The sequence below is a fragment of the Triturus cristatus genome, chromosome 7 (assembly GCF_964204655.1).
Source record: "Triturus cristatus chromosome 7, aTriCri1.1, whole genome shotgun sequence".
Lineage (NCBI taxonomy): Eukaryota > Metazoa > Chordata > Amphibia > Caudata > Salamandridae > Triturus > Triturus cristatus.
This window is the reverse complement of record NC_140590.1, coordinates 791,266,147-791,281,165: the sequence shown is the minus strand read 5'-3', so window position 1 is coordinate 791,281,165 and position 15,019 is coordinate 791,266,147. Positions and strand designations below refer to the sequence as shown.

General features: G+C 43.2%; 1 protein-coding gene across 2 annotated transcripts in view; it reads right to left on the bottom strand.

Moving 5' to 3' along the window:
- The window catches only part of GEMIN5 (gem nuclear organelle associated protein 5), a 260,780-nt gene that overhangs the window by 140,339 nt on the left and 105,422 nt on the right, over positions 1 to 15,019 (bottom strand). For both annotated transcript variants that reach the window (XM_085617620.1, XM_085617621.1), the window contains exons 11-14: positions 14,416 to 14,498; positions 11,870 to 12,006; positions 10,454 to 10,527; positions 10,183 to 10,364 (exon numbers count right to left, since the gene is read on the bottom strand). In XM_085617620.1, coding sequence (XP_085473746.1) covers positions 10,183 to 10,364; positions 10,454 to 10,527; positions 11,870 to 12,006; positions 14,416 to 14,498 — 476 coding nt within the window. The remainder of the gene's footprint in view (positions 1 to 10,182; positions 10,365 to 10,453; positions 10,528 to 11,869; positions 12,007 to 14,415; positions 14,499 to 15,019) is intronic.

The following is a 15,019-nucleotide window of genomic DNA, read 5'->3' as shown; positions in this document are numbered from 1 at the left end:
AAGTCCTAGAGTGGACTTGTACTCCAATAAGTTACAAGTATCATGATTATAAGTATATTCTGAAGGAAGGAAGTTGACATTTCCTAATAGGGAGAACCTAGATGAAGGTAGAATATATATGGTGCTATGAGAGCAGTTATGCAATTACAAAATTTTGATTTGTGCCCGAAGGATGATAAATAAATGTTCCAGTGATGGTACAGATGGAACTGCCTTTGAAAGAGAATTTTAGCCCTCAGCATCTGGAAAGGGATCATGTATAAGTGTGCAAGAGATGGTATTTTGAAGCTCGATGGCCACTCCTACTTCGTTTTTGTGATCCTTTCTGATCATACAATAGACTTTGGGTAAGCCCGAGGCGATATCTGGGCCTAATGCTTTACTAAATTATGTTTCCATAATACAACAAAAGTTTAGTTGGTAAGAATCAATAAATTCACCCATTTCTAGATTATGTTTAGCACGAGATCTAGCATTCATTAGAAATCCAGACAGGGTTTTATTTGTGCTTTTTGGAGACTAGAAGACTGATTGACTCAAAGCTAACGGTCTTTCAGGTGAGCAGTGAAAACCAAAGGTATTACAAGTAAGAGTGTGAGAGGGTGAGATTAAATCTATTTAATTGATTAGGTAGTTTATCAGTGCTAAAACAGTTTTAAGCCGCAAAACAGACTACTGAATACAAGCTGCAGAACCAGGATCCCTGGTGCTGGGCACAGATGGCATGACAGTGGGAGCACACCCTTTGCTGGTGCGCTTTAGTCCAACAGATATAGCCTGCCATGTATGAGGGGTTGGCTAAAAGAATGACAATTGCGTACGAGCACAAACTTGGAAGGGGACTGGGGGAGGGAGGGGGTTGGAAAATCCTAACTAGATCTTAGCCATTCCAGGGTGATGGCCCTGCAAGAAGTGGGCAATGAAAAATAAGAAAAGAACTAAGACAACAGTGTCAAAATAAACTCAGAAAATGAATAAAAAAACTTCACTAGCCGTTCCAAGATGGTTGGCAGAATCGTGTGGAGCCAGGCACCTCCTTTATCAAAAAAGTTACAAGTGTAGATCAATACAAAAAAGTAAGGTCAGAGTTTAATGAGAAGGTTGCTTAGCAACAGAGTAGGAAGTAGCTGCCAAAACCTCCAAGGGGGTCAGGTCTAGCACAGGTAAGCTGCAGTCCAACAGTTATAGACCACTAAGGCAGAGGGTGTGGCTAACAGAATGACATAACGGATTGGCAGAACAAACCGGGTGGAGGAGCTGGATATGATGGTGATGCCAGAGTTGGGGTGGGGGACCTGGAAGAAAAAGCTTAACTGTCCAACCATTCCTTCCAGTCTAAGGAAGCTCCCCTTCCGGAAGAGAATACTGGATAAAAAAGTAATAAAACACAGTTAAAATAAACTCATGAAAAGAATAAAAAAAGGCTTCACTAGCTTCTCCGAGATGGCGGTCAGAATCATAAGGAAACAGGTACACCCTCTATCTAAAGTGTAACAAGTGCAGATCAATAGAAGTAAAGCATGGTTGCAGTCTATCCTGATAGTTGCTGAGCAGCAGAGAAGCAAGTAGTTGTCAAAACGTCCAATGAGGATGAATCTGAATGTTTCAGCTTTCTTAGTTTAAACATGTAAAATGCTTTTGTTAAATTCTTGACCTCTCAGGCATTTGGCTCTCCTGTGATGCATTATAGGCAAGGGTCATACTGATAGTTGAGTTCAGGTTCTGAGAATGGACTGAACTATAATATGGAATTTATACTAATGCTGCCCAGAGGTCAACTTTATCTTGCCAGTAAAAAAAAGACAGGGGATGGGTGCCTTTCCCATAGAGAATGTCCCCTCATTACCTCTACGTCCCTTCTCCAAGTCATAAAACAACATGAGGTAGTATCACAGACAGGAAAACACAACCGGAAATGCATACTGATCCCACCAACCCTCCTGCTAGGGGCTATAATAATCTACACTTACCTTAGCACTTCCAGTTTTGTTTCCTGTCGCCAATGGGATATGGGGGACGCACAGTTGACTGCCAGACTTTCACTTCCAATGAAGCTGTTGTAGGCTTTTTCCCTCTGCTGGGCTTTGTGAGCACTGCACTTGAAGCCACTGTGGGACCGATAGGAGTCCGGATGCGTGTACGGCCTCCTGGGACTCAGGGTATGAGGTAAGCCATGATCTTATGCTGCCGGAAGAACTGTCTGCTTGGTCGGCATTTCTCACCAGCTGCGGCATTGGCACACGTTTATGGAGTTCCGCTCCTTTTTCGGCAGATTCAATTGGGATCTCAGCTGAGGAGCGGGGGGTGGGCATATTCCCGCTCAGCAGGTAATTGTACATGGCATTTAGCAGGGAAGAAGGACTCCCCGCGGGACTGAAGCAATCTTAGCTGCCGAACGGCTTTGATTTAGTGTGTACGGCTGCAGTAGTAGCACACACAGTGGCAGAGGGTAAGACAGTGAGGCTGCTTGGAACATTGTGCGCAGGCGTGTTCCAAAACTAGTCTTCACTTCTGCATTCCTAACATGCTGCACGGCTATTGTCGGGTAAAATGCAGTTTAAACTGACTTAATTAGGTGCTTGCAGGATGTTGAGATCCCAGCCATACTCGTGCTCTTAGACCTATCTGCAGCATTCGATACGGTGTCCCATACTAAGCTATGTCTAAGACCACAGGAGTTTAGTATAGCAGGGTCTGCCCTGGCCTGGTTCCCCTTCCTGAAAGACAGAATGCAGAGCATCTCGCTGGGAGCTTTCAAATCCAAGCACAGGTTGGTCGACAGAGAGGTAGCCCCAAGGTTCAACTTGAGCCCTATATTATTTAACATTTATGTGGCACCCCTGGCCAAAGTCATCAGAGCATATGGGTTTAATATCCTGTAATATGCGGATGACACACAGTTGGACATTGACATCGTGAAGGACGGCTTCTTGGCTGGATGAAGGCTATTACAGGGTGGATGCTGGATAACTTTCTCTAACTGAATCCAGGGAAAACAGAGATCATTTGTTTGGGAAAGCCCAAGATCTTTGGACTCCGGATTGGCGGCCGCCAGAGTTAGGCAAGGACCTTACCCCAAGTAAGGTAGTGAAAATCCTTGGAGTTAAGGTAGATCAGTAACATATGAAAAACAAGTTCAAGCCACAAAAGGTACCTGCTTCTACATGTTACGTTTACAGAAGAAAGCCCTGCTATACCTCCCCTTGACAGCCAGAAAGACCCTGGTGCAGGCTCTTGTTGCGACTCGGCTAGATTATGCAAATGCATTATTGGATTCTGCCAATGAGTCACTACTGTCTAAATTAAAGGTAGTGCAAAACATTGCCGCACATTGATTTGTAACCGGCCACCCAAAAAGCCCTCCACTTCTCTTTTAAAATCTTTACACTGGCTACCAGTAAAGAAGAGCATAGTATTTCAAATATGCTGTTTAACCTACAAAGCTCTGCAGGAGAAAGGTCCTAAGTACCGTTGCCAGAGGCTTAAGCACCATCATCCTACTAGAAATTAGCATTCCAGTGATAAGGAGTTACTGTTGGTCCCATGCATTCGAAAAATCTAGATTTGGTGGAAGAACCTTCTCCTACTTGGCCCCCACCCTATGGAATAAACTGCTACTTTCTGTTCGAACTTACCCTGATTACAGAAAATTTAGGGAAGCGATAAAAACGGCAATATATATATATATATATATATATATATATATATATATATATATATATATATATATATATATATATATATATATATATATATATATATATATATCACTTAAAAAACCATAGGTTTCACACATGTTATAGTTAGCTGTACATTTCACTCGTAAAAAACCAATGAAATTCCACGTTATAGTTAGATCAGGTAACTATAACACGAGTGAAATGTACAGCTAACTATAACATGTGTGAAACCTATGGTTTTTTAAGTGAATTTGCAAGGTTTTGTAAATGATAATTCCTAACTATAACATGTGTGAAACCTATGGTTTTTTCAGTGAATTTGCAAGGTTTTTTAAATGCTAAGTTATGTATTTATTTTTTATTTTTTTTTCTGGTTTTTCACTATGCGCACACCCTGCAGGGTAGGAGCGGAGCGGAGCGCCCCATTAGTTTTGAAAATTTCGCGAGGATTCGTCGACCGGCGCCAAAGTTATTCCAAATAGAATGTTGCGGATTTCCTATGGAAACACGGTCCTAACTATAACTATCTACTGGCGACCGCCAGTAGATAATATTATATATATATTTATTAACGAGAGCTGCTAAAACACCGTAACTGGCCTCACGGTGCCAGCTATGGTAGCAGCAACCATCAATTATACGTAACAGGAAACCATTCCAGAAATCCAGAATGACGGATGCAGGACACCAAGTGAAGGCACAAATGTTTATTGTGCAAAACCGTTGTGCCCTAGGCCGATTTGGATACTTTATCTGCTAAAAAGAAAGCGGGATCGCAGTCTGGAGGTGTGCAGGAACTATATTCAGATATTTTAAGTTCTGATTCATCGGGTGAGTCTTCCATGGGCTCAATGGAGCATAAGGGTCAATAAGGGGAAATATGTTTCCGAAGACATGTTACTGGCAATTCTTGCCCATATTAGTGAAACAAGGGATTTCCAGATGAAGAAGTGGCCAGCAAATCTACAAACACTTATCACAATTTAGAAAGCAGATCATCCATTTGTGAGGGAATGTCTTTCGAATGAGTGGAAGGATCCAGAACATATTCTTGTGCCTTGCTTAATGTCAAAACTTCCTCCACGGAGAGACATGGAGGATAAACTCCCAGAAACAGTCCGTGTGGCCAGTCTGGTGGGGCACTCGTCAATGGCTGAAGAAAATGTCCTTAAAGACGAGGCAGACAAGAAAATTGACTTCACTGAAGAAGACTTATGCTGTCCCAGCTCACCATTCGTTCGGCTATATATGGGACATATGCTTCACAATCATGGTTGTCTTACTTTAAGACTTTGTTCATGACTAACAAAGTGTCATTGTCACAATCTGGTCATTGTCCAGAGTTATTAGAATCAATGGAAAGACAGACTGAATTTATTTTGGATATCGCATTTGATTCAGTCAGGGCATCTGCCCTGTCTTTTGGAGCATCTATTGTGGCCAGACACAACCCATTTATGAAAGGGTGGAACACGGACTCATGTTTATTAGGCATTATAGTTTGAATTGTACTCAATCCAATCGCATGAATTTTGTAAGTGGTGTGTAACAGGCTGTGGTGCCTCCTGAACTGGGTTATTTGGTTTTGGGGTATGGCATTAAATTCACTTGGGTGATCCTATATTGTACCTTCTTTCATGTGTTGTTATTACAAAGCCCTTGATCTTTTGAGGTGTATGGTTTGATATACCTCATGTTGTTTTATGACTGGATCAAGGATAGAGGTAACGCCCGGACTACTTGCCGGTAATCCTCATTACTCTTAGTCCTACTTGTCCTCAGCACAATAGTACTTCCCACCAGTCCTCTAGATAGCTTTTTGTGGCTTGGTATTTCAGGTAGTGCTAAGGTAAGGTTAAGTTATTATAGCCCTTAACAGGAGGGTGGGTGGGGACAGTAAACGTTTCCTCTTTTGTTTCTGGTCTTTGATTGGATACCACCTCATGTTGTTTAATGACTGGGTCGAGGACAAGTAGGACTAAGAGCAATGAGGATTACCAACATGTAATCAGGGCAATACACAATCACTTTATGCAAGACTTGGATTAGGAGTTCTGACAACTGGTGATGTGACTAGAAAATGGACCAACACTAGCTCTAAATCCGTTGCTTATTTATGCAAGCATGATGTGGTTGAAACTAGAATGCTTCTTCTATTGTGCACCCTATTTGAATAAACTATAAAAAATGGCTTTTACCACTGTTGAGGGCTCTTAACATAAGAACTGCAAGAGAGACTCGCGTGCCACTATTTGAATGACACCCAATATTGTACTTTTGCAGTTTTAAGGTTTTTAATGCTCTGCCTGGCATACATGGTTGAAAATGTACAAACTGTAAAGAAGGAGAGGCAATTAATTTCCATATGATATATATTTCAATTAAAAAAACTACAGGTTACAGGAACGTTCTAGTTAGGCTGACATTTCACTAGTACAAAACCTGTGAAATTCAGCATGTTATAGTTAGCTGAGCTAACTATAACTCGTGCCCCGCAATGCACTGCTGATGACGTCTCATATTACATCACTCATGACATGGTCAGTGACATCACTCATGACATCACTGATGACATCTCAAATGAGATGCCGACTTCCATTTTTTAATTTTAGGAAGGGGGCTGTGTGGCCACCCCTTTTCTTTACCCTATTGGGCCCCAGGGACCCCATCCCCCAGGGTCTGACCCATTTGTTATTTCTTAAGAGTAATAAAAAGGGAGGGGGGCTCCCCCTCGCAAGGCTGATTTCTGCCCCAGAGACCCCATCCCATTATTATTATTTTTTTTAAAGGAAGGGGTAGGGCGGGTGGGCCCAATCCCCCAGGGCCTGCCCTGTAGTGTTATTTTTCAATATTTGGAGGGGGCCGCTCGGACCCCCTTCTGAGGTGAATTTCGGCCTCTGGGACCCCATCCCCCGGGCCTGGCCTTAAAAAAAAAAACAATTGGGTAAGTGGGCCTGCCCAGCCCCCTTACCCGGACCGATATTGCCCCGGTGACCCCCAGGGCATGGCAACAACGTTTGCGACTTCAAGGCCTCCACGGTCCCTGCCGGCTCCCCGCCTCCTGCGGGAGCCGGCATTGCTTTTGGGCAGAGGGAGCTACAAACGTGCAGCTCCCTCTGCCCAAAAGCAATTCTGCTCCGCTTCATGGAAGCAAGAGCATTTTTCCTGCTCTCCTTCTATGAAGCAGTCCAGAGTTTGCTATGGCTTGGCAGGAGCAGTGCTCCCACCAAGCCGTAGCAAACTGCAATGTCCCGGGGGTGGGCATCCCGAGACACTGCTGGAGCGAGACCTGGGGGTGGGGGTGTGCAGTCCCCAGGGCCACTTATGGCTCCACGTGGGGGGCCATGCGGCCCCCCTCCAATAATATTTCAGCCCCTGGGAGGTGAGGGTCCCCAGGGATGTGTAGGGGGGACTAGAGCCCCCCACTTTACTTCTACATATATCTCCCGGCAGGTGGCAGTCCCCGGGGATTCCTGGGGGGTGCTGAAGCCCCCCCAGGTATCTTTAGGAATTTAGCTTCAAGAGGTCGTGGCCCCCCCACATTTAAGATAATTAGCTCCCAGGACGTGGCGGTCCCCAGGGCTTTGTGGGGGGCAGGATCACCCCATGGATTTCTTTTACACAATAAAGCCCCGGGGAGGAGGCGGTCCCCGGGGCTGGGGGTGGGGGGACTGTGGATCCCCCTGCATTCAATCTGTAAGCCCCGGGGAGGTGGAGGGCCCCGGCATCTCATTTCATGATTGCCCCCGGGACCTGGCCCACCTGGGGGCTTAAAGAAAACCAAGCGAGGGAGGACGTGCTTCAGTTTAACCCCTTCAGTGCCACTCCCTTTCCCCCTCCTGTGCCGGGAGTTACATTAGTGGGCGTCATGGGCACAGCGCGACCGTGCTCCATGACGAGACTATCTCGTCATGGGCACAGAAGAGGTTAAAAAAACAATTTTGCCAGATTCGCTGATCCACTGCGAATCCCGCCAAAAATTAAAATGCTTTTTATGGCCCTGGGGGTCCATGTGGGCCTCCCTGAGCAGGCCTGGGGGGGTCAGGGTGTTTCTACCCTGCCCCCTTTTCTTATTTTTTCAGGTTTTTTTCACCTTTTTTCTTGTGACACAGTTCAACAGTCATAAGATGGCTGCCAACACTTCCTGGTTTGAAGTGCTGGTAGCCAATCAGATTGCAGGCTCGAGATCGGAAGGGTTCGCCGATCCTCGACGTCCCCAGTTGCATATCAGAGACATTTTTAAATTTCTCAGGAACTACTGTACGGATTTACACCATTTAACAAAAAGAGTGCTTTCTGAACCAAAAGCTACATTTTTTGCCAAATTTGGTGTAATTCCGTTCAGCAGTTCGGGTAGTAGCCGTGTCTAAAGTTTCCGATGGAAATTAACATGGAGAAAACTCGTTTTGGGACCCCCCCTTTTTCTCGGCTCCAGCTTGACGAATCGACCCGAAATGTTCAACACATCAGCTGAAGTGAGTGGGCCATTAGTTTTGAAACGTTTGTGGAGATTCGTCAAACGGTGCCAAATATATAGGTAAAAGAAAAAATGCTTTTTGAATAGAAACAAGGTACTAACTATATACCTAGGTAAAAAAAAGAAAAAAAAACACACACTTACTTTTCTTCAGCTCATTCTTTTTGTGTATCTTTGATGATGTCATATTGGTGTAATGGAATTATGGGTGTTTAATCCAAAAAAACATGAATTTGAGACTGCAGAGACTGGGTAATAGAATTTATGGCCAGTGGCTAAAAGACAGTTAGACACAGATATTAATGAAATGGTTACAGCTAGGAAGACTGCTCCTCCAACCAGGACGGTGAGTCTATCCCAGGCTTTTTCATTTCTTTTCTGGGATATGGCCTGGGAGGCACAGGAAGAGCAACATCCAACTAGTCATAATACTTTGTGGATTGGCCCCAGACATACTTAGCCAGGTGTCTCTTGGTAGGCAACACCCAGTGGGACACAGGAATGGGGGAGGACTATGTTCAGGTACAGTGGAGAGGAACGGTTTCACAGTTTAATAGAACGCTATAGTTTGGGCCAGGAACCCAGGTATAAAGAACTTGTAGGTTCTCATGCCCACTGAGGAAGAAGGCAACATGCAGAAAAATCCGCATTTTGCACAGGCTTACACACTGTATCTTCAATGGACAACATTCAATCAGCACATGGCCTGTTGGTATTACATCCCCATGTGCCCACTTATTTCAGCTACTCCACTGACCCATCCCTAATGCACAGCTTACGCTCCCCACCCCTACGTACACTACCACAATACCTCCCCCCCATCCAATGTTTACAGGGGATGGCAAGTAGGCCTTCACTTCTTGTGGTGAAAAATAAAAAACCTTCCTCTGTGGTATGAGGGGGCAGTAGACTGCTGATTAAGGTACATATTGGTTTCAACATCTAAGTAAAACAGCCTGGTCTCTGCAGTTTAATATTCAGACAGAACAGAGGACATCTCCAATGGACTCCTTGGCTTTCAAATCCACTACAGAAAAAAAGACGACAATCCAAAATGCTTAAGAGCAGTGCAGCACAAATGTTTCAGGTTTTAAAGCAACGTTAGTAGTTCTGTCCCCATAATGTAGTAGATTAGTGACCCAATAGCTTTGGAAACAGTGCATCTTATCTGGCCCTGTTAAACTTAAATTCTCAGGACATGGAATAGACTTGGTTGCCCACCCTCTTTACCAACTGGGACCAACATGGGGCAAAGCTCTGCCAGCCAAACAGCTATCTGGTGAGACACGAACGTCTAGCATACTGGAACTCTCATCTTTCTGAAGGGTTTGATCTCCCCCAAGTCACTAAATTTGAAGCGCCCTCCCTGAAAGAAGGCCAGAATGGTGTAAGTTGACATTTTATGGGCACCACGAGGGTTAAGCCCAGTGGTTCTACAAATGTCATTCAGAATTGCTACCTTTAAGGTAGATTCATTTCACATATGCTTATTAGGCATATTAACTGGCCTACAACTGCAAATGCACGGATTACGGTTGAGTGGTACTCAATGCCGTCTGAAATCTGGAGATCTCGATGCTAGTTTTTTTTTTGAGTACCCGAAACAGTCAGTGCATGATGGACAGTACATACGTATTATTCATCTTGAGAGTACCTAGAAGGAACTGATGACCAAGTAAACAGTTCCTCTTTGAAAAAAAATGGAAATATAAAACAATGAGAGGACATTCCCTTTCAACTAAAGGTGGTACGGGGAGAGGCTCTTCTCCACATGCACTCACGGGACTAAGAATCATTAATTACCATATTGCTCACAAACACACGTAGTACGCACCAATGAACCCTGGGTTTAGAAGTTTCGGTTTACTACTCTAAATACAACAAAAGACTTACAAACACTCAGTTCTGACTAACGTAATACGTAATGTACCCCTGAGAATGCAGTATTCCTGAAAAAGGACTAGTACATTTAACCACCCATGAGAAATGGATTGTGATGGGAAACAAAATCATGTGAACACTTACCGAGGGCAGTCTTTAGGTTGTGCACATAAATAACTGCATTGTTGGAACCGGAGGCAAGCATATATTCCAGCCCTGGCTGTGTTCCATGAGAGTGATGCCACCTTACAGCATTTATCAGTTTATGATGCTGCTGTATGGTGCAGAGTAACCTCAAATTTGGCACCTGCAGGACTTCGATGGATCTAGAATAAAAAACAAATGTCAGAATAAACCTTTATTTTCCCAATGCACAGGATGGATAATAAGTCTGGTCAGTCACTGCCACACATACCCATCCTCGTTGCCCAGTGCCAAGACAGAGCCGTCAGGTTTCCAGTTCAGTTCTGTGCGCCCAGGTAACTTGTGCTTAAACAGTGAAAAAAGTACATATGTTAACCTACTAGTAAAACAACATTCATGTGAAAAGAATAGGCACTCCTCAGCGGCTGCAGATGTTGAATATTAGCAGCAATACTTGCTTTAGATGGAGAAACACACCCCTTTAATGGCGTGGGGTCTCCATTCAGAGCCTTCTTCCCTTCCACTTGTTTGCTTTGTACCAAATACTAGATTCGGAGTAGAGATCTAGTCACGGAAAACTCTTTGTCAATTTTCTCTGACAACAAAAAAACCAATGACCACCCACAAGAAAAGGTTTATTCATATGTAATACACTACAAAAAAATTCATAAACTTTCTACCTGCTCAAGTGAGACTAAACACCGTGATTTGGAATACCTAGCAATAACCAAAAGGGAACATTTCTACTGCTCACCAATATCTCAAAGAAGGCTACACACTGGAGGAGATTTTGCAATTTGAAAGTTGGCGCATGTCAGAGTGAGCTAGTGGATTCTATGTGTTTTGAAACCGGTTCAAAGAATGAGGACTCAATCGGTGGCTGCACAGCCTCATACAAAGGGTCAAACAGATCTAAGAAGAGGGTGAGAGGGGAGCTGGTCTTTTAGCCTAAAAATTTACTTGACCAGTGCCCAGTGACTGCAGACTCAATATGAGAATGCACATGTACTTTGGGGCTAGAGCCCACCACAGACATGTGTTTATGAAGTAGAATTGTGATTGTCAAAAGTAGATCTCTGAACAGCAAGTTTTATTTTGGACATTCCATGTTCCAAGGACAAGGATCGTTATCACACTTCGATGTCCCTCTCATGACTACTTTAGGCATCAAATCCAGTAAAGTACATCACCAGAGGGCCAGCTTGGGATATGGAGGAGTACACAGAGCTACTGGGAGAGTAGGAGCAAATGTCACACTACTATCGGCGTACTACTTCTTCCACAGTATCTCAAAGAACCTGCGGCCAGAGTGATGTCAAAATCTTGCCTTTGGAAAACATCCCTAGAGGCATAATCTTTACTGGTAACAAACATTATGTTTAGTGACAGAACAACATCACCTGGCATATCTATTACCTTTCGGGTTAAAGAAAGGTTTTGTCTCTTTTAGTAATTGAGGCTTTTCAGCTATCTGACATGTTACATCAATTGATTCAACTGTCTGTGCTTAGGCAAGAGTGAGCATCTGGCACCAGATAGTCATTCACTGCTTTTTTAGGATTCAGTAATATACACTAAAATTATGGAAAGTAAAACGTTTCACATAATTAACTTTTTTTGTAAAATGCACAAATTAGCTTTCCACCCCTGCATATTGTACCCCACGGATATACTGCTCACACAGCACCTTTATGTTGTTAGTATCTTGGATTAGTTTGTTGATGTCGAAGGCCTCTCCGCTTAGTTTCCAGGGGTTGTGCTGGAAGACTATCCCCTCTCCTCCGCAGCTGTACAAAGTAACAGAGGGCCTGTCGCCTTCACCTCCTGCAACAATAGCAGTTATTCATTAGAACATAGGCAGACCGTGGGTTTCACAAACCAATTGAGAGGCGTATGCCCCACTTCTAATTAGCAATCGGGTACTTTTGATGGGGTGTGCCACGAGGGAATCGGTTAAATAGTGTTTTTCCCTCATAGTGTTGACAACAACTGGTATATTTTTTGTATTCCCAGGAGTTAATGTCCGCCTAGTGTTTGAATTTGAAATTAGGACTGGTCAAATGTTTTTGGCTTGTACATACGATTATTGATGTTATGTCTTTTTGTATCTATGATTTTGTCATGTGTATATATGTTGGATCATGCACTTTAATGTTGGATGAGAATGTGTAACCTAACAATGTGTTACTCTTTCTAAAGACATGTATAATTGGTTTTGAATGTCTTTTTGTAAAAGCTAAATTAAGCTGAATAAAGCTTGTAAACTTTAGAATTAATGGTCTAAGGTTTATCCGGATGTAGATCGAACAGTCTTCCTGGACACCTCATTTTGTTGTTTGATTATTAGTGGTCCAGTCCAGGGAGTTACGGACCCAAGCCTTGCTTGTTCATACCACTTCTTATTACAGCACTCCAGTTTGGTGGTGGGATGTTGAGAGCACAGAGCCAAATAAAAGCACAGTAAGACTTTCTAATCTATCAAGGCCAAATCACAAGTAGGGACAGGATCAGCACTCAAAGCGAGTCACCCCTTGATCAGTGCTCGTTTAGAGCTCTATATCATTTTTTGAGTCTTACTGCCCCAAACACCACATCACTAATTAAATCAAGAGTCGTGGAAGAGCTCTGCAAAGATTCCTCATTGCAATCACCATGGGACAGCTCAAGAGTAGGAGGTGACCCTGCCTATTATATTGGATCAGGCTCTTAGACAATGCTAGAGAAGGGGCAAGCTTGAACTGTGAGGGAACAAACCAGATCAGGTCGATGCTGGTCCATGCAAAGAACAGAGATAACGGGAAATGTGCTTTATCTCAGAGTTGCTAGTATAACTTATTCTCAAACTTGTCGACTTTAGAGTAATATATCCTTTTATGTTTTTTGTCTTCAGATATTCTGCCTCGAAGGATTACCGTCAACATTACTGTACCTCTATAAAGAGTCGGGCTTACTTTGTCCCCTTTCAGCTGGACCCTTTTCCAACAGGACCTCAGAAGGCTTTGCTAATGCTAGTTTTCTGAAGAGATAGGCTGCATTCTGTGCTCATATTCCCAGTCTGCATTTCGTAGAATTGTTACAAATTGTTAGCAGTCATCACTAGCAGTGTCCTTTGCACAAAAGGACAGTGGACAGTGGATGTTGCACAAAAATACCTAACATGTTTCGCTTATAGATTATGGCCTTACTGAGCTCCTCCCAGTGTACTGTGATTCTTCATTCCCCTGCAAGGTGTTTCTAGATTTTTGTTAGCTAATCTGTATGTACTCTCTAAAAATCTCTAGCACTGCGTAATCTGCAATTGAGAACTTGGGACTACAGTGTGTGCCCATACACCGGTCCTAGACTGATTTGGGTGTAGTGTCAGTTATGCTTTGTGTAGAATTTGTACTTTGTTATCTTTTACAGAGCTTGTTCTTCTGGTATTTCCTTCCTACCCTTTACTGACTCCTAATGGTTTCACTGCACAAATGCTTTAAAAACATTGTTCTAGTCCTCTGGCTAAGTAAGTGAACTATATGGACAAAGCTGTGCAAGGCCAACCTTTGTGTCCTTAAGACTTGGAGTACCTGTTCCTACCGATAGTGGTTATCCAAGTACATGGCCCATGCATTACTAAAAACGTTCCTCTTTCACTATGTACTCAGGCCATACGAGCGTAGGGCAATACAAATATCTCCTTGATTTGTTTTTGTACTGCCTCTGATTCCATATCACTTCCCTCACAAGTAAGTATACATGTGACTAGAAACCTGTAATGCAGCTATGGCCAAACTCTCTAGACACTTTTATACAAACACAAACATATTCACAGAAGGGTACATTATAGGTTGCCAAGAGGCCTGCAGCACAGGAGACCAACCGGAGGCATATCTTCTACTTGAAATCTAGGTTTCTAAAACCTGTGTAACTGGAAGCCAAGGCCAATATACAGTGGAAGCATGTAACTGTAAGATGTGCAACTTGGGGACATGTCATGCTTTTGAAGTTTTGAGGTATTCTGGAGGTGTGTAACCATTTGGTTGACACTGCTTTGCTATCTCAAGTTTGAACCCAACATATTGTAATCTGAGGACTAGCCTGTGGATATGCGCATACCTTAATGATAAGTACAATCTTTCTAATTTAGTAGATTAAAATGCAGCCTTTTAATTCTTATCCAGAAAACAACACTTGGGAATGGAACTACAGGATTTACACACTTAAAAACTTGTCATTCAAACCAGCTAAACTCACCAAAGGAGAGCGGAGGCAGTGGGGGGCCCCATCCCAGGGAATACACAGTCTTACGGTGGTACGTGCTGGAAATCTGTGGTGGCCTGTGTACAAGAGAAAACGAGAGACATCACATCTGATGGGTGGTAACACACAATAGTCATAGTGGAGCATTCAAGACATAATAAATACAGACCTAAACCAGAACTGATGTATGGAAACAACACCTGGAAGAGATAGGACCTGTTCAGTGGGTGCACAGTGTCACCTGGAACCGTAGCCAGCTTTGCTGCTTTTGACCGAACAAGATTGTAGAAGCACAGACACTGGATTACCAAAACATTTTCTTTTTTTACACAATACATAAAGCGCATTTAAATAAACATTCCTTTAAGAGGCAATTTTTATTTTTTTTATTACTTTTGCCTAGTGAACCTACATTTTATTCTACCAGCAGTGAAGCCACAGCTGCTCTCATCTTCCAGACATGTATAGGGTGGCTACCTTGAAGTCAAATCAAAGCAAGAATGACATTAGGTACCCCTATATAGAATCTGTCTTTAAGACTGATAGCCTAATGGGTCAAGCCTCCCTAAGTAATTTGTTTCCTTACATGTTCCTATTC